Raw genomic sequence first — 18,368 nt, forward strand, 5'->3', positions numbered from 1 at the left:
GATGTCAAGACAGCTGCTGCATCGGTTAACGTGCACTTGGATTGATTACTCGATTGACACCTGTCAAATTAGTACCTTAGCCGCCATGCTAGCAAGTTCTCCAGCTGTGTCGGATACAAACGCCGGGTACGTCATTTTATGTAGATTCACTTCGCTTACCTGCCGGGTCATGAGAGACTTGATCTTCTGCATCGTAGCGCTGAAATGTGTCCAAAGAGCATGTAAATGGCGATTGTTCGACCTATGTTGTCATCTCAGCGACAGACCTACATCAATACGGTGACAGACGCCATATTTGGCAGTCACGTGACATGTGAGCAAGGAGGTGGCTTGTCTGGCACGCTCCAAAGCATCATGGGAAAGGCAGTTTTTTTGTTTTTTTAATTGACAGACGTTTTCGTGTCAGTGGCCCTTACATTACCGTAACAACTGTAAAAAACACGGTATCCAACACAAATCGATCATTCGTTTTACATTGGTTTTCTTTCTGCAGACGTGGTCATACGAATGCACTTAATTTAATTTACTGATGGTACTTCCTATTTTATTTATAATCCCTCATTGGAAAATGCATATCATATTACATTATGTAGTTTTGTTGCACAGTCTCGGACATCTCCATAGTAGGCGGGAAGCAAACTAGCATCTTTGCAATTTGCCTTTTATTTTTTTCCTTTTTTTTCATTTTTGACTCTCATGGTTCTAAAACTCAAGTCCTTACAGATGAGGTCACGGTCAGTAAAATAAGCCTCAGATTGCACACAACAAAATTGCATTCGCCCACTTGATCAGGTGATACATTTGAACAGTTTATCTCTCCCCTATAACTAATAGCAGTTTGATATGATAATTATATTTGCGTGGCTACCTCAATTTGCACTGTCATCACAGCAAACGATCACAAAAAGCTGCTGCTTTCTTCGCAACACCTTCTTTTGTTGTTTATTGTTAAAAACAAATTTTCACTCGACTGAATTGATTGTGCCAAACAAATAATCTAAATGACTCGCTGTAGCGACCTCTGGTGGGGTAACCCAAAACAAAAACAACTGTGGCTCTCCCGACATGCCATCATCATCTTCCAAACCGCTTATCCTATATAGGGTCGCGGGGAGTTGCTGCAGCCTATCCCAGCCGTCAATGGGCGAAGGCAGACTACACCCCGAACTGGTCGCCAGCCAGTCGCAGGCTCCCGACATGCATGTTAGATTAATTGAAGACTCTATTTGTCCATAATTGTGAATGGTTGTCAGTAATACAGTGTAGAATGTCGCACTGGATTAATGAAGCCCCAGGCTATTTCCCAGTCAAATGAAGGTGAGCAAGCTCTCTTTAGGTGTTTGCAGGCTTTCAGCCAAAGTGAGGAGCCTCTCTTCAAGAATACGCTGCTATAGAACAGATGGTATGACCCACTAATAAAGCGATCACTCACGAGGTCATAAAGTAATTAGAGGTTAGTTTAATAAAGCGCTTATTGTTATTCAGGATCTGTCATGTTAAATTCTCATGAATATTAACATTTCTTGACAAGGGGATTAATCATTATCCACATATGGAGCACCTCTGGAGAACTACTTGGTTTTGATGCCTGTTTTTTGTTGTTGTTGTTGTTTTTTTTGTTTTTGTTTTTTAAATAATTCCCAGCAAGTATCCAAAATGTAAACCTGTGACCTCAGAGTATTTTATGTTTGGTTGTCTCATATACTGTATACACCAATAACAGGCACTTCATTTTTCATCTTCTCGTGTCAAGGTGCCAGCAGAGGCAGCATGCTGAGCGCACTCCACCTGCCCCCGCCTGTGTGCCACCATCACAGCAGGTACACTGCATACCAATGCATCATATCTACCAAGCCGACTAGTCTGCAGCGATTGCAAGTTTTTCACAAGTGAAAAAAAAACTGACAGTGGCTCTTGGTTTCCATGTGTCAAGGTGAAAGTGGACATTTTCAGCCTGGACTGCTATTGGAGTTCTATAAGAATGCAATCATGTTGAAAAAAAAAAGTCACATTTATTCAAATTAAAAAAAACAGAGATGTGAATGCAAACTGTACATTCATTTCAAAAGCAATCATTTCCCTTATTTAGCATTCATCTTTATCCATGCAGATAAATGCTACATTTATCGAAAAAGGGTTAACTGTTTCAAATAGGAATTAATAGATCTCAAGGAAACAGAGAAATAAAATCATATTATAAATGAATATCAGTGTTACCTATGTACAATATTTACAGTTTTTCATCACACTCGTTCTTTAACATAAGTTACAAAAATACTTCATAAAACACTAGTCTCATAAAACTCACTGTCTTTTTAGAAACAACATTAAATTAACGTTTTTTGATTTAGAAAATTAAGCAATAGGTTTTAAATATGATTTCTCTCTCTCTCTCTCTCGTTCTCTCTCTCTCTCTCTCTCTCTCTCTCTCTCTCTCTCTCTCTCTCTCTCTCCCACACGCACACGCACACACACACACAATGTCCTTCCTACACAGATTTTCTTGAATAAAATGTAAGAAAATCCATAACAAAAAAAAAATCCTTACAATAAAATAAATTATCCGTCCTAGAGTGTGGACCATAACAGTGCACAATAAGATTGTGTACCCGCGCAGGTCTCTCTCAGCTCTTGTGCAAACAGTGAGTCACTAAAAGCAGTGCCTTGGGCTTTGACAAGAGTCTAAAAACATTAACAAGTATGATTTTTTTTAGTTGAGGGACTTAAAAGTCACTTGAGCAAACTCTGCCCAGGGGTTTCAGGAACATGTCTGATCACATCGTAGATTGTGGTGTGCATATCCTGAACTGACTCCAGGCGAGCCAGAGATCTGCATGATGCCTGCGGGACAGTTGGAAGAAAATCATTCATTTAACAGCTCTTCATGCTTTTTGGACAAATCTGTGTATGTGAACAAGGGGGGAAAATACCTGTGTAGATTCCATTTTTCCAGGTATGGAGACAAATTCATAGATACCAAAGTCTTCAGTTGCATCCTCGTGGCCTGTTGATGAATATACTCTTTGCACAGTGATGACTAATACACATGTACAGAAGAATTGTGTTAGAAGCAGCGTCTTACCTGATCGATGTGGTCGTTTCTGATCAGAGATGGGTCTGCCAAAAATAGGTACTCTAAATAAAAGATTATACCAAATTTGTTTTTGAACCACGTGATTTAATTGAATAGTTTCCTTTTGCTCTTACCTGTTATAAATTCTCATGAGCACTAAGACGGAAAGAGGGATAAGGAAACATTAATACATGAAAAAGCAGTAAAAAAAAAGTAGGAAAATGCACCATAAACGGCCATCTAACCTCTTTTTGGGTGACAGGCTTTCCTAAAAAAGACGAGCAGCATGCTGCCGATGATGAACAAAGAACACACAGTAATAACAGCCAGCGGGGATACAGCATTATTATCCTGGGTGTGCTTCTCTTTTCCTGCAAACAAACACAGGAGGGATATATTTGTACTAAGATTTATACTGCATTTGGACTGCATTAGGTAATTTGAAAGGACTTCAGCTTTGGGGGCAAGGTTGCAATCCCACTGCCAACAAAAACAACGGTGCCCTTTACATATTCAGCATATACATAAAACCAGCAGCATAACGAATTGAAATTGATGTCACTCAAATGTGTGTAGTTAGTCAATGTGAGTCGTTGATTAAAAACAAAAGAAACTCAATTCACCGCGGCATCTGTAGCCGAGTTAAACCCTAACCAGTAATCAGCGGGAGCCATCGCTAAGCCTTTTCTCTACATCACCGTGACAACATATCGTTCCATTCGGCACACAGTATCTCCGCATGCTATAAAACCTCGTCAACAAATACAACAGATGTTATGCTCTGTTTGCTTTCCCACACACTGAACTTTAATACAGACTCCAGGCAATGAAACCTAGCAACAGAGATATGAATACGTTGTTCGTGTTTCGTGGTAGTCATAATCAGGTTTCACTTCCCTGCCAAGCACAGAATTGGTAGTACTACACGTAATAAAACCACATCTGATTTTGCTTGCTGACATTTTCTACTCACCTGTTCCAAGGCTGGCGACCACCAAGGTAAACTGGGTCTCGTCTTGCTTTTGCGTCACATTGTTGAAGGCCCGGCACAGGTACTCCTCAGCCTGGGCCAGTCTGTAGGAGAGAACCTCCAACCGCGGGCCCTCTGTGATGACCTGCGTCGTGTTGCGCCGCTTGGAGATCCACACGTAGCTATTGGGGGGGTTGGAATCAGCCTGGCAGTCAAAGAAGACCAGTTCTCCAGGGTTGATGGTGAACACCTCTCCTGTGCGGAGGCCTTGGTCAGAGTTCACCTCCAAGTTGTACGGGCCATCTTGGGATGACATAAATTGGTCAGGGAAAACAAAAGTAAGACATAGTGAAAAGTTGAAAAGTCATATTATTTTTGGGTTTGGTTAAAAACTCATTTGTAAAGATATGCCTCAAAACTAGTGCAATTTCAAGTTTAAACCCATGTGCCCAAAGTCAAATTTGGACACAAGTCACAGAAAGGCATAAATTGAACACGATTAAGGAGAGTGTCCACTCACAGTAAACAGTGAGCTCCGAGGCCTTTCTGCATCTCTCCTGGCTGACAGGGTTGGTAGCCACACAGCGGTAACTTCCCTTGTCCTCCTTTTTCACAGGACTGATCAGCAGCGTGGATTTGTCTTTGGAAAAGTGATATCTGTCACTGACACCCAGAAGGACATTGTCTCTGTACCACTGAAACACAACCCTTGTTCCTCTCTCCACCGAACATGTCCATGTAACGTTGGCCTTGTCCTCAACTACTGCGTAAGATGGGCCCGTCTCAATTACCGGTGTGGACACAGGAACTAAGAAACAAACACAATATCAATCAGAATGCCGTGTTTCAACTAGTGGGCCTGCTGGGAACATATTCTTGAAAAAAATGTGTTTGGGTTGATTTCCACTTTAACTGATGCATCAAACAAGAGTACACTCACCATCCACAGTGACACGCACCGTCCTCTCCTCTTTGAAAACCTGCCCCGACTTGTTAAGAAACTCTATGTTGAGGTTGAGGTGATAATCTCCCTCATCACGCTGATTTAATTTCCGTATCAGCAAAGACATATTGGGCTCTTTGAAAAGGATGTGGTTGCGGTACATCATGTCAGTGATGGTGGACTCTTTGGTAAACGTCACCAGAGTGGTCCTGATGCCGCTCGTCGTGGTGTGAGACCACGTTCCCTGGATCTCCGCCTCATCCAAATGGAAGTACATCTCAACGGGCAGGCGCATGGACTTTCCCTCGATGCCATGCCGGGTTGATGAAGTGACATGGATGAACTTTGCACTGACGTCTATGAGCAGCAAAAATGAAGATGAGTAGGATTTTCGTACAAAGTCGTAGATCTGAAGAAGTTTGAAAAATGTTTTTTTTTCTCCTCAATATTGCAATTGAGAATTAATATGCGATTGCGTTTTCAAGGACCTCATCCCATGTAATTTTTTTTAACAAATACAAGCAATAAATTCTTGATATCCAATAAACAATATTAAATTTACTATACATAAATGTGTTGGTCTTATAGGTTACACTTTTATCACATCCTCTCGCCTCTGACCGCAATGGGGGAAAAAAACTGATGTATAAAATAGATGGCCAAATGTAATTTTTTTTACATTTGAACAGAAACATTGTATAAGATGGTCATCACATATTGTGAATGAGTATAGTTCTGTATATGTAAAATAGTTCCAAGTTGAAGGGAAACAATAAAACAACAGTATCAACATATAGTTCTGCATTACTGTACACTACTTCCTTAACTGGGTTCATCAGAACTGAACATTTGTAAAGCAAGCGTTTGCAATTCAGATCTTGATGTCATTGAATCGTGCTGGAATGTATAAAACTAAGTCCAAGGAGTTTAAATTGCTCATGCTAAAGTATTAATTGGGTCTCTATCACCAAATATAGGCTTGGTCTCAGAGGTTATTTGGACTATCTGCATCCTTTTCTCCAAGTTGTCCAGATCCTCAAACTGTAATGAGTTAATATTGACACAGCTCACTGCTGCCATTGTTGTTTGACGAGGACAAGACCTGTCTTTCAACCTAACGCCGCACAAAACAAACACGGGCTGTCTAAAGTCGCTGGATAACTGTTGATCACTTTGCTGTCTGCTGTTGAGGGTAGTTGCCAGGGAAGCTTGTCAATACGATGCTCAACAACTTCTCATGTCAGCAACTGATGTTTCAAACCGTGCTTATATTGTGAGTTCATCACAATTAATACAACTCGAATTTTAGATTTGCTGTTACATAAGCACCATTAATATTTCATTTCAACTGGCTGGTGTCTTTTGGCAGGGGGCTCTTCACAACTACCGATTGCTTTCTCTGCACATTTTTCGTCTCGTAAGTTGGAAAAGTGGAATGAAGTCTTTTTTTTTTCTTCGTTTGTTTCTGTTTGGATGCCAGGCTGAGAGCAAACAGCATGTGAGGGGGTGGTGGTACTGCGAGGCACTAACTTGCAAAGAGACTATCGCTGTTTGCTTACATTGGGATCTTCGAACTGTCCTTTTTATGTCAACCTTGTACCACGAAACTGCTTGTTGTTAGCTCTGCGCAAAGATATTTCATTGATCTAATGTTGAGAACAATAAATTGAGTTAACCTATTTTGAAATGTTTATGTTAAGCTGCTCTACACATTTCTAAAAAATTACCAGCAAAATACAATTGTTGAATAGGTCAATAAAGTTACTTGAGTGAGGGGGTGTTTTAATTTCAGTCATCCTGAAAATGTAGCAGAATTATGAAACTCTGAGGTTTTACTAGAAGTAGCCAAACATTTATACACAAACCAGTACAATGGTGAGTCTTTTCTAATGTGTTTCCTTTTTGTTCGAATCTTGTTGCTAACTGAATTAAGTTGCGAAGTGAAGGTCCACCATGTGCTCATTTAAGGCTAACATTAGCCAAAAATATCCGCATGTACATTTTCTACTTGTTGATAACTTCCACGGTGAGATTCCGCTCTTTACAGTTTTTTTTTTAAAGAATCCAACTATAAGTGTGGCAGAGAACAAGTAATCATTAAAAGTTCATCAATATTCCAACACGCTTCACCCAGACCTGATGCAAATGGAAGGAATTTCAATTTGACATGGAAAATCCTATTTGCATGTTAAGCTTATCCGTTTTTCAAATCTAATCAGAGCAGGTTGGTGTGCTTGTAGTCAGGCAACTAAAATTAGGGAAAGTTTTGTATGGATCCCAAAGTCATTACGGAGCCAAGAGAACAAAATGCTGTCATGAAATTATTTGTTAAACGTAACTTTTATTATTTTTTTGTATGTGCTTGTAAAGCAATGTCATGTAGTAATTAACTCATAAAAAATATGCCGTAAAAAATAGCAAGTTTTACGCGCGCACCCGCACACACACCCACACACACGCACACACACACCCTTTCTGACCAAATGCCACTTCCTCCTGTTACTCCATGTTTCCATGCTGCTTATCACAATGGCTTAACTACTCTGCTAGCCGTTATGTACTAAATAATAGATGCAGCACCCACACCCTTGCAACACGTCCAACTATCCCAGGCCTGCAGGCGAGTTTCATGTGTTGTGTGTGCGTGTGTGTGTTGTCACAAGCAGGCGTGTGCCTTCTTTTACACCAGCTGGGACACACTGAAAAGACAAAATGAGGTGAAGTGTGCCAAGCCCGCTGCTTAATTGTTGTCCCCAAACAAAGTGGTCATTGTTGTGGTCATATACTGCGGCAGTGATGGTAAAGATTGTACCACATGCACACACACTCCCAAGGTAATGAAGGGCACACATTCACTTTCAAACAATTACAAGTGAAGGCCCTTACATACACACACCTGCCTCTTATCACCTTCACAACCATGTAAGCTGTTTGGATACTAAATAAAGTCAGACGGTGCGTGTCAAAATGCAAGTGGAGGTCTACCACCTTGCTCAGAGATAAGACAAACACATCACCTTAAGGATGTATCTGCTTTTCCAAACTTAAAATCAGGCGACACATAACATTTTTTGATGCTGTGTTTATGTAAGGTTGTCTCCAAATGAGTCACAACGCAGCGGTGTTGCTCACTTCTTGTTTCCACTGACTTTTCAAAAAATTATTCTGGACCTGGCGACATTCAAATGGCGAAGTTACAGCGAGGATTATGGAAAGCATGTGTAAATAAAGTAGATACAGGCCGCGGAATTTACTTAAAGCATATTCCAGTTAGAGTAAAATATTATACGACTTTGTAAATAGAGCTGAACTTTCATGGCGACGAGCCGGGAGGATACCCTTTCGAGTTAGTTTTTGTATTTTTTAAGTCATATTTTCCTTTTTAAATTAAAAAATGAAAACTTGTACCACGACTGCATCTCGGTTGTGTGTAATTGTTATAAACAAATGTCTCACTTAACATTTTCTCACCCCCAAAAAAATCAACAAAACTTCCTACATGTCAACATTGTCCATCAATCACATCACCCCAACAGCATCGCTCACCTGTTAGGAGGACCAGCAGCGAGCAGACGCAAAGTGCCATTCCACGCGTGGCCTCCATGGCATCTTATCCTCTTGGGACCTGTGAGGAATGAGGGATGAACGAAGGAGGCGTCAGAGGGATGATTGAGGAGGGAGGAGAGAAGTGTGACCGGTTGTGGCGACAACATTTGCCAGGGAAATGAGAGGAGCGAGCTTCTGCAGCAAGGCCCCTCCCACGTGACATCAGGTGGGGGAAGAAGAAGAGGTCCACCTGGCTCAGTGGCAGGACAGCGTGGGCCTCACACACACACATAGTCCTGCCTCGAGGTTGAGGGTTTCATTTCGTCACAGAAACTGAGACATGTACATGTAAATGAATAGTTTCGACACCAGAATGGAAGCTGAATTTGTATACTCTAACACCAGCTGTTTACATCAATCTTTTAAAGTGTATGGGTGGGGAACAGAAAAACCAGATAGACATCAATCTTGTAATTGCTCAAATTTGGTTTCGTTACAGAGTAGAAAGCGATCACGCTTTTACATGATTTTTGTAAATGGCAAAACCGATACTGCAGGTGCTCAAGTGTTCCCATCACTGACCTTTCAGTTGTCCTCAAGGTACAGAGCCACATCAAGCTGAAAGAGATATGTGGTTTGACAACATTTTTATATCGTTTTCACCCTCCTGGGAAGTGAAAAAAGACAGAAAGATAAGAAGATCCCAACAGTATTTGTTGTAAATTATGATGGGTAGCATGGTCATTGAACATGTGACGAAACTTGGCACGCATCTAATGAATGAAGCCATTGTTGGCAGTGTAAATGAACGCCGCATTTGGTGATGGTACCATGGAGAGTAAATGAACAATCAGGAGTGGAGGTTTATATAACACACACACACACTCATACAATTGCACAGTACACTCAGAAATATAGAAGGCGCAGATATGAATATTTACAGTTACGGTATTGTATTATTTCAGGAGTTGCTCTTTTTTTTTTTTTTTAACCATTTGAAATCACTGTGACAGGTGTCTCGACCATCATAAATCCATTATTGACTGTACAGGCATTGTTTTAAGTAACATCTTGACATTCCTAAAGTCTCTTTAAGGTGAAAATAAACATTTTCTAAAGTTGACACATCACACAAAGGTTGGTGTTAACAACCCTGGCAAATTTGAATGATTACAAAAAATCATCAAGTATATAAAATGAGGTTTAAAATTACCTTATGAAAACATCAAGACATTTTCTCATTTTGGGACTGTTCCATTTAATCCTACCCAATGTACCTCCTGAATTCTATTTGGGAAGATGTATTTTAATAACAATAAAATCATAAGTGCACAGTGACTTTCCGAACACACTGCAGACCAAATCTAGACTTTAGTTGTGCAAAATTAATTTACATGTGTACCTAATGTAATTCAATTGAATGTAGACATTCACGAGACGAATGTCTGTGCTGTATATTATTTAACTTATAAAGGATTCCGGAAAACCTCATCTTATTCCTATTTAAGCAATACCTATTACTTTATGTGGCTCTACTTTATACATCTATATGTTTTCTGATATTATTAGAGTATTTGAAAAAGTACAGACAGAAAACAAAGCTCATCACTGTTCGTCGTTATTTGGGGCTTAATTGTTCTATTTTTCTTCTTCTGCTAGTTGCTACTTAGCCAATAGATGGAGGCATTGCATTGTCCCAATCATGTGAAAAGAGCCATTAAGTCGTCATTGGAGCACTTCAGTGTTAATTTAGTCAACATTTTTTAGACAACGCCAACTTTTTACATGGCGTTGCATGCTTGTACGGCACCACTTCCCAACCCAATTGGTTTATGAGGTAAACTGAGGTAATAGGTTCAACATCCAGTTTGATACAATAAGATCTTAGAAAATAAATATGATGCTGCCTTGATATTAGATGGAACTGCTAAAAGGCATGTTGTTGCCTCTCCCTTTTTGTTTTTGTTCGTGTTATTTTTTTGCATCATGTGACTGTAAAAAATGTTTTCAATGGTTATTCTTGAGGGATATTTGTCATTCTCTTCAGCTAATTTCAAGACAGACAGGAGTAATATTTTCTATTTGAGTCCTTCGGTGAAGCACACATGAGACCTATTGCTGTGACCTTTTGACTTGGTGAGTGAGCAGAACAATCCCGGTATAAGGTCACAAAAATGCTGAAATAATGTATTTTGTTGTTTCAGATGATGCATTGGAAGAATTCATAAATGCGCCCTAAACTCGGGATTGTCCTATTAAATTATGACTGAACCACTCGATTGATCTGTGACTCTCCTCAATACACCCAAATTGATTCCCACGTAAAACATAACTCTTGTGCTTTTTATCAGATGTAACACAACGTGACCTGGCGTGACAGCTCTCCAAGAACCAGGGCGCCAAAGCTGAGTCACGCACACGCGACACAACCTCAAATGGGGGCCCTCTTCCTGTACTTGAAAATGTCATTTTTTCCATTTCCAGTCTCCCAGGCTGTGTCTGCTGCCACTGCTCTACTTGACTGAACTGCAAGCTCATGCTCTTCACCGTCATTCTCATCATCCTGTCACGTCCGTATGTACTTGTGATACAATTATTTTCTTTGACGTACGTCAAAAGGCACATTTAATTCCCCAAGTCTATAAAGGAAGACGTATTTGTTTATCAAAGCGGAAGTCAAGGCAAACATTTTTTTACAAGAATATGTTCTATGCAAGCCCACTAGTTGAAACACGGCATTCTGATTAATTTTGCGTTTGTGGAATAAGTGTTAATCCACTTGTTTTAGCCATCTCTCGGGGCGGCCATTTTGTCTTCTGTCGACTGAAAATGACATCACAAATGCTCACAACGACCAATCACGGCTCAGATTCAGAAAACAGGTCAGCCGTGATTGGTCGTTATGAGCAGTTGTGATGTCATTTTCAGTTGACAGAACTCAAATTGGCCGCCCCCAGAGATGGCTAAAAACGAGTGCATTTTGCTGCTTAATTTATATTCCACAAACGCAAAATTAATCAGAATGCCGTGTTTCAACTAGTGGTCCTCCTGCTAACATATTCTTGAAAAAAATATGTTTGGGTTGACTTCCGCTTTAAAGAGGAGTTCAACCCCAAAATCTTCTTTACAAGAATATGTTCTATGCAGGTCAAACAGAGTTAAGCAGCAAAATCCACCCATTTTTTGCTATCTCAGGGGGCGGCCATTTTGTCATTTCTGTTGACCGAAAAGTTACAGTCACAGTAACTCAGGGCTTGAGCTGTGATTGGTCGTTACCTGAGCCCTGAGAAACCGTGATGTCATTTTCAGCCAACAGAAGTGACAAAATGGCCAGCTGCTGAGATGGTTAAAAACTGGTGGATTTTGCTGCTTCACTCATATTCTACAAACACAATATTAATCAGAGTACCGTATTTAGACTTGTGAAGGCACAAAGAATATATTATTGTAAAAAAAAAAAAAAATAGGAGGGTTAACTTCCACCTTTAAGGGGATTTTGTAAAAACAACCAATTTTCAAAACTTTGCAACGTGGTGGTGCTTGGGCCAAGGAAGGACCCTAGCAGCGAAAATCTTTTTCTCTTTTGTAGATTCTTCTTCTCCCTCACCATCATTCCTGCTCACTGGAAGCCTTGGCCTCCATCTGCAGGCACTCAAAGTAGACACAGCACAGCAGCCCACATCAAGGCCACACTATTGGCACGTGTGTGTGAGTGTGTGTGGTGCAGTCGTTACAGTGGGGCCACATGGGGTGTCATTGGCCCACTGTGATACAGGCTCACATATCTTTCTCTCTCTGACAAGTGCTATATAGAAGATAAATAGCGCTATATATTTTTAAGAAATGGACTTTGATTCTGCCTGAAAGGGTGAGCGCATATCCAAACACCTTCACAGTCACTCTATCAACTCTTCAATGAAAAGTGAAAGTGGGCACACGCACTAGAGCCTTTGAGCTTGTTGATGAGCGGATGTCACGCTTCTGATTACTACCTAAAATGCTTTTTGGCTTCCCATACACAAATGTTCCCCTTGAAAGAGTGAGAGAGATTTAACAGAAGTAGCTGGGCAGCAAAGAAAAGGGGTGGGGATGTTTGCATGGTATGCGAGTGATTTGATTGGATGGCAAAGCTCCATTCACACGCTAAGATTTATAACAGAAGGAAACTGTGAATGCTGGATGCACATGTCGTGCAGTGTGTGGGTGTATGCTTGTACATGCTATGCACTTAAGTTTGCACAGGAATGACACTTTGTTGACTGCCGCACCATTGAACCTTTGTATCTCTCACAGGCGGCGGCGGCGGCTCCTTTGCTCTCAGGAACCGAGTGCCTAAACAGAGACTGAACTTCATTCATAATAATCTGGAAATTTAAAGTGTGTCAATATGCAATGAATATGAAAACTAATGCAAAGCAATGCTTAGTTTCACTTCATTAAGAATACGACACACATGCATCCAGCTGTTAGCTTTAGTGTGTGTGTGTGCGGGGGGGAGGGGGGGCGTGTGCGTATGTGTGTGTGACACTGTGTCTGGTGGAAGGAGCCGAACCCTTTTAACGCATTCCATTATCTAGCGCCCACGCACTCACCATGTGACCCGCAGTCAATGACAGGAAGTAAGCCAATGTCAAATCCTGCCGTCTGCAACCCAGATCCTCTTCTGTCGCCAGTCAAACACACACTTTGACAATGTCAATCGAAGGATATGCTTGTACACTAGAAATTATTGTCTATTAAAAATCCAAGTCACTGGAGCACATGTGACTCTTAACAGTAGTTGGCACTGATAAAATGCATCAGTGTTGACATTCGCTCACTTTGGCTGGGATCGGTTCTATGAAGAAAGTGCAAAAACAAATGTTCTCACATAGAGCAGGTGTAACACTCAGTCTCTTATTGTGCGAAATGTGGAGCAAATGAGAAAAGAGCAAAGCCCTAAAATATGAAATTTGTCAACTCCAGACGTGATGGTGTCGAATGCCTTAGTTCAAATTTAACACGGGCACGGAAATGAAAGTGAACATTTATTCCAGCGCAGCATGGACTCTTTAATTTCCCCGTAGACTGAGAAACGCAAAATGTCTTTCATCCAACACACACATCTCTGAAAAATGTGATGTTTACCTCAGTGCAAATGCCACAAACTCGACTGGTGTCTGAGGGCATGTGTTTGTGTGGCTGGTTGCACGTGCATGCATAAAGAGTTGAATGGACACAGCCACCTCTATGTTCGCTCCTGCAATAAACTGGCTGCTAAGACACACTGCCATCAGAAGCTGGAAATCAGTCCTCCCTTTGCTCAGGTCTGTGCTTGTCCTTTATGCTTCACACCATCGTAAAACACGGGATAAGGGAAAACAACGCTGTATTTGCCAGCAATAAGATGTAACGGGGGCATTAATGTCACTTAACCACCTTCCCGTAAAGCAAAACCGGCCTGCATGCTGTTCCAATTGCTATGGAAGTTAGACACACGCAAAAAAAACAAAACAAAAAAAAAAACATGTATAAAGGAATTGCATTGCCCCCTTTTCCAGTCATGGAATAACACTAAAGGTTTTCGTCACTCAACATGAACCCCTTGGGGCTTATATGTGCATATACTGAAGGAAAAGTGTGCAGGGTCACATCTGGAGGTCTGCCCACATCTTCGTATCTTAGTGGTTCCCACCAGCACATTGCTCAGATAAGAGATGCCATAGTTCCTGTTAGAAAAGAGGAGATGAGTGGATAAGGATATCTCACTGCGATATCATAAGACGGAGGTATTCCTTGTTTTGAATGTAAAGGCCACAAGCATCTGATGTAAGCGATGAGAGGTGTGAAGTAAATAAAACAAGCCATGTTGACCCATTGGTTGGTTAACTATGAAATAGGGATGGTAAATTCCTTAAAGAGGTCATCACAATTGAAATCAGTTCCCAAGTGTCTTAATATAACTTAGCGGTGAGCTGCTTTTGCCAAAATGCACATCCTATTTTTGTCATTTTGAAATCAAACTGTTTTTAAAGGGGAAGTCAACCCAAACGCAACGACAGAAGACAAGGCTAAAATTGTCATCCAAACCAAATTGACATAAAAGAAATGTACTATAATATGTGCCTTTTATTTTTTCAAGAATATGTTGCCAGCAGGCCCACGAGTTGAAACACGGCATTCTGATTAATATTGGGTTTGCGTGATATGAGTTCATTCAGACACATTTGGTGCTTTCCTGTACAGACGGATGTCCAACTGTGAATTTAACCCTTCAGGAGACTTTCGAGATATCCCATAACTTGGAAATTCAATACATTAAACTCAGGAAATCACTGTAGTACTTAAATAATTCATTTTCACAGTGTCCTTTTGGTATAGTCTCTCTTAAAGTGGAAGTCATCCCAAACATATTTTTTTCAAGAATATGTTCAATGCAGGGCGGCACGGTACACGACTGGTTAGCACATCGGCCTCACAGTTCAGAGGTCGTGGGTTCGATCCCGGCCCCGGCCTCCCTGTGTGGAGTTTGCATGTTCTCCCCGTGCCTGCGTGGGTTTTCTCCGGGTACTCCGGTTTCCTCCCACATTCCAAAAACATGCATGGTAAGTTGATTGGACCCTCTAAATTGCCCCTAGTCACTCACAATCACACGATTGTGAGTGCGGATGTATGTCTTTGTGTGCCCTGCGATTGGCTGGCAACCAATTCAGGGTGTCCCCCGCCTACTGCCCGAAGACAGCTGGGATAGGCTCCCGCGACCCTTATGAGGATAAGCGGTATCGATAATGGATGGATGGATGTTCTATGCAAGCCCACTAATTGAAACAAGTTCTTACTGATAAATATTTCGTTTGTGAAATAAGAGTTAATCCACCCGTTTTTAGGGTTGATTTCCACTTTAAGCAGCAAAATCCCCCCCTTTTTTGCCATCCCAGGGGGTGGCCATTTTGTCACTTCTGTCGACTGAAAATGACATCACAACTACCCAGGGCTCAGGTAACGACCAGTCACGGCTCAGCTTCAGAAAACGGGTCAGCCGTGATTGGTCGTTACCTGAGCCCTGAGTAGTTGTGATGTCATTTTCAGTTGACAGAGGAGACAAAATGGCCGCCTCCACAGATGGCTAAAAACGGGTGGATTAACTCTTATTCCACAAACACAATATTTATCAGAATGCCTTGTTTCAACTAGTGGGCTTGCATAGAACATATTCTTGAAAAAAATATATTTGGTTTGACTTCCTCTTTAAGTCTCCACCTGCACATATTACTAGATGATGCAATGCAAGACTGTGGATTTTACTAAACAAGCAATCTTTTCAATCGTCTACTTGTTGCTTCATTGTTTACCAGCATCTGCAGGTGATTGAACGAGCACACAGTGAGGAGCAGCTGTCACTTAAACACATGAATAGAGTTCAGTGGCCCAGAGGCATCGAAGTGGATCAGGCAGAGGAAGGACAGCTGGACCCGAGGGGACAATAGTACTCTCAGTTAATCATTAATACTCTTAATGAACAGCAGCTAGGCACTGGAGGTTCTTTTGCCAGTCCTTCCAGAATATTCCGCCTGGAACAGGAGGACGCAAGCCAGCAGCCTCAGCTTATTAAACCGACACTTGTTGATTGAGTTAATGGGGATGCAGGAGATTTAGACTCCTGAGTAATGAATGACATGAGCTCTGCACAATTAATTCCTTTTTCACGCTTAACAAAAACCCAAACACACGGTTAGCATCTGGTCTTTGTATTCAACTGGAGAGGATGTAATTATCATTTATTCCTGGGGTCAAACAGTTCACATTGTTTACTTAGACAGGATCCTGGTTTTGTTTAAATGATTAAAGACACACACTCCAACCGCAACTTCAGGCACACGCGCATACATACGAGTCGACCACACTAAGCCTCAGTGGACATCTGGATTTTCTCAGTAATTCCAATATATATTCAGATTGTAGCACATTTAGAGGGGTGTTTGCTCTAAATGGGTAAATCTAATTGGCTAAATGTATTTTTGATGCAGATTTTTTTAAGTATATTTTTTTCAAGCACATCAGGTTTTTGAGATCATTTCAATTTTGGTTTTAAAAAAAAATAAACAAAAGCTTGCGCATTACGAATTTTACCATGCATTGTAATTTAAAGATATGACGTTTCAGGAAAAAAAAATCCATTTGTTTCTGAACCATACCTTTGATTCATAAAAAATACTATTATATATTATATTATTGTTATTGCATTCTTCTTTTTCTTATTATTATATAGGCCTGATGTGCTAGAGAAAAACAAGGAAGGGGTTGTAAAAAAAATCTATAATTCTTTTTTTAAAAAGTAAAAAATTGTTGACTAGTGCATATTCTTAGTGTGGATTGCCACTGTTAGAGAAGTTTTAGTTGAATACTATTTATTTTTGTCTGTAGTTTGTAGTGGTTCCAAACTGCACTGCGTCATACTGAGAGTTCTTACCAATGTTTTGATCACCTTATTTAGCAACCAATTAAGCAATGGTTATCATTCATTATCTGTACCTAATGAAGTGGCCAGTGATTGTTCAGAAACATTTCTAACACATTACCAAGTGGTAAGACCAGAAGGATTTTGGGTTAATACATGCGTTACCATGGTGATGCAGCCTGCTGAAGAGTAAAGCACTTACTTGACACCACTACGCTGCTCCTCCCAAATACTGCTTTACTGTCATGAAATCATGTCTTTTGACCACAAAAACATTTTGTACTCATTCAACTACAGATAAGAGAGTGCATTTTAGATTTTCTTTAACTACCATGCCGCAATTATTTCACCTAATGAAGTCTGAATCTGAAACCGGACCAACCTGAACGATATTTGATAATTAGTTTATACCGTATTCCACTCCCTCCGATTATTTCATTCAATGAGTGCAGCCAGTTTATTGGAAGAAGGAAGTGAAGTCTTCCAGTACATCTAATTTCTTGTTTAATCTTCCGTGTCTAACTTTGTGTGCATGTACAGTACTGAATATGTGTGTGACACCTTAGTGACCACATGGATTTGTATGTGTGTCTCCATGTGCTCTGGCCCTCCCCATCTCTGGAGGCGGCAGGTGTTCCTGTGTCCCCGCAAAAGAGCAGGTTTTTATGTCGCCTCCTCAAGCTAGTGGCTTGGTTGTCATAGCGATGGCCCAACAGAAAGAGGCTTGTGTCTGGGGGCCTGTGCCGGGGCGACGAGAGGGACAAGGACAAGGGAAGAAGAGAGACGGGGCTTTACGTGCGCCACACACTTGGGACTAGAGTCTGGCTTGACAAGAAAGCGGAAGACAGGAAATCAAGTGAGAGAGACACATATAAAGCCCGGCTGGTCGGCTGGCATCATGTCATGTCGGCATAAAATGAGGCTAAACGCTTTACAAAGTGATTTTTATCAACCAGTGGGAATTGTTCCAACTTTTAAGTGGAAGTCAACGCGAACATTTTTTTCAAGAATATGTTCTCTGCAAGCCCACTAGTTGAAACAGGGCATTCTGATCAATATTGCCTTTGTGGAATAAGTGTTAATCCACTCATTTTTAGCCATCTCTGCGGGCGGCCATTTTGTCTTCTGTCGACTGAAAATGACATCACAAATGCTCACAAAGACCAATCACGGTTCAGATTCAGAAAACAGGGCAGCCGTGGTTGGTCATTGTGAGCAGTTGTGATGTCATTTTCAGTGGACATAAGATGATAAAGCTGCCCCCAGAGATGGCTAAAAACGAGTGCATTTTGCTGCTTAACTTATATTCCACAAAAGCAAAATGAATCAGAATGCCGTGTTTCAACTCGTGGGCCTGCTGGGAACTTATTCTTGAAAAATATGTTTGGGTGGACTTCCG

At 41.0% G+C, this 18,368-nt stretch overlaps 2 protein-coding genes and 1 long non-coding RNA gene across 7 annotated transcripts in view; 1 reads left to right on the forward strand and 2 right to left on the reverse strand.

The window, feature by feature from the left end:
- Window positions 1-323, reverse strand: part of vps50 (VPS50 EARP/GARPII complex subunit) — a 55,900-nt gene extending 55,577 nt beyond the window's left edge. The window contains exon 1 of one of the 2 annotated variants that reach the window (XM_086013709.1): window positions 160-323. In XM_086013709.1, the coding sequence (XP_085869835.1) occupies window positions 160-192 (33 nt within the window). In that variant the 5' untranslated portion in view covers window positions 193-323. The remainder of the gene's footprint in view (window positions 1-159) is intronic. The other variant, XM_086013712.1, reaches the window with a different exon arrangement.
- Window positions 9-2,035, forward strand: LOC147132346 (uncharacterized). Its single transcript, XR_015081977.1, has 3 exons — window positions 9-126; window positions 1,754-1,820; window positions 1,934-2,035. It is a non-coding gene; the product is annotated as an uncharacterized LOC147132346 (long non-coding RNA).
- On the reverse strand, window positions 1,993-13,219 carry hepacam2 (HEPACAM family member 2). 4 transcript variants are annotated; one of them, XM_086013719.1, is made up of 11 exons: window positions 12,475-12,548; window positions 9,115-9,199; window positions 8,533-8,611; window positions 4,984-5,343; window positions 4,564-4,851; window positions 4,047-4,346; window positions 3,319-3,444; window positions 3,208-3,229; window positions 3,083-3,117; window positions 2,931-3,004; window positions 1,993-2,841 (listed from the first exon to the last, which is right to left on the reverse strand). In XM_086013719.1, the coding sequence occupies exons 3-11, from the start codon at window positions 8,588-8,590 to the stop codon at window positions 2,731-2,733; spliced, it is 1,374 nt and encodes a 457-aa protein (XP_085869845.1). In that variant the 5' UTR covers window positions 8,591-8,611; window positions 9,115-9,199; window positions 12,475-12,548; the 3' UTR covers window positions 1,993-2,730. The 4 variants fall into 4 exon arrangements, with proteins under 4 accessions (XP_085869845.1, XP_085869842.1, XP_085869843.1 ...); XM_086013716.1 differs by lacking the exon at window positions 12,475-12,548 and adding an exon at window positions 13,125-13,219 and having other exon boundaries at window positions 2,931-3,135; window positions 9,115-9,150; XM_086013717.1 differs by having other exon boundaries at window positions 2,931-3,135; window positions 9,115-9,150; window positions 12,475-12,513.
- Window positions 13,220-18,368: the final 5,149 nt, after the last annotated feature.

The sequence above is a fragment of the Filicampus tigris genome, chromosome 18 (assembly GCF_054856515.1).
Source record: "Filicampus tigris isolate MCC_2025a chromosome 18, RoL_Ftig_1.0, whole genome shotgun sequence".
Taxonomy (NCBI): Eukaryota; Metazoa; Chordata; class Actinopteri; order Syngnathiformes; family Syngnathidae; genus Filicampus; species Filicampus tigris.

Excerpts from the sequence above, each read along its gene's own strand:
- hepacam2 (XM_086013716.1), bottom strand. The coding sequence starts at position 8,590 with ATGGAGGCCACGCGTGGAATGGCACTTTGCGTCTGCTCGCTGCTGGTC. Across the intron at positions 4,347-4,563 it reads CTCGGAGCTCACTGTTTACT|ATGGCCCGTACAACTTGGAG; the intron begins GTGAGTGGACAC and ends TGTCATCCCAAG. Across the intron at positions 3,230-3,318 it reads AGCCTGTCACCCAAAAAGAG|TGCTCATGAGAATTTATAAC; the intron begins GTTAGATGGCCG and ends TTTCCGTCTTAG.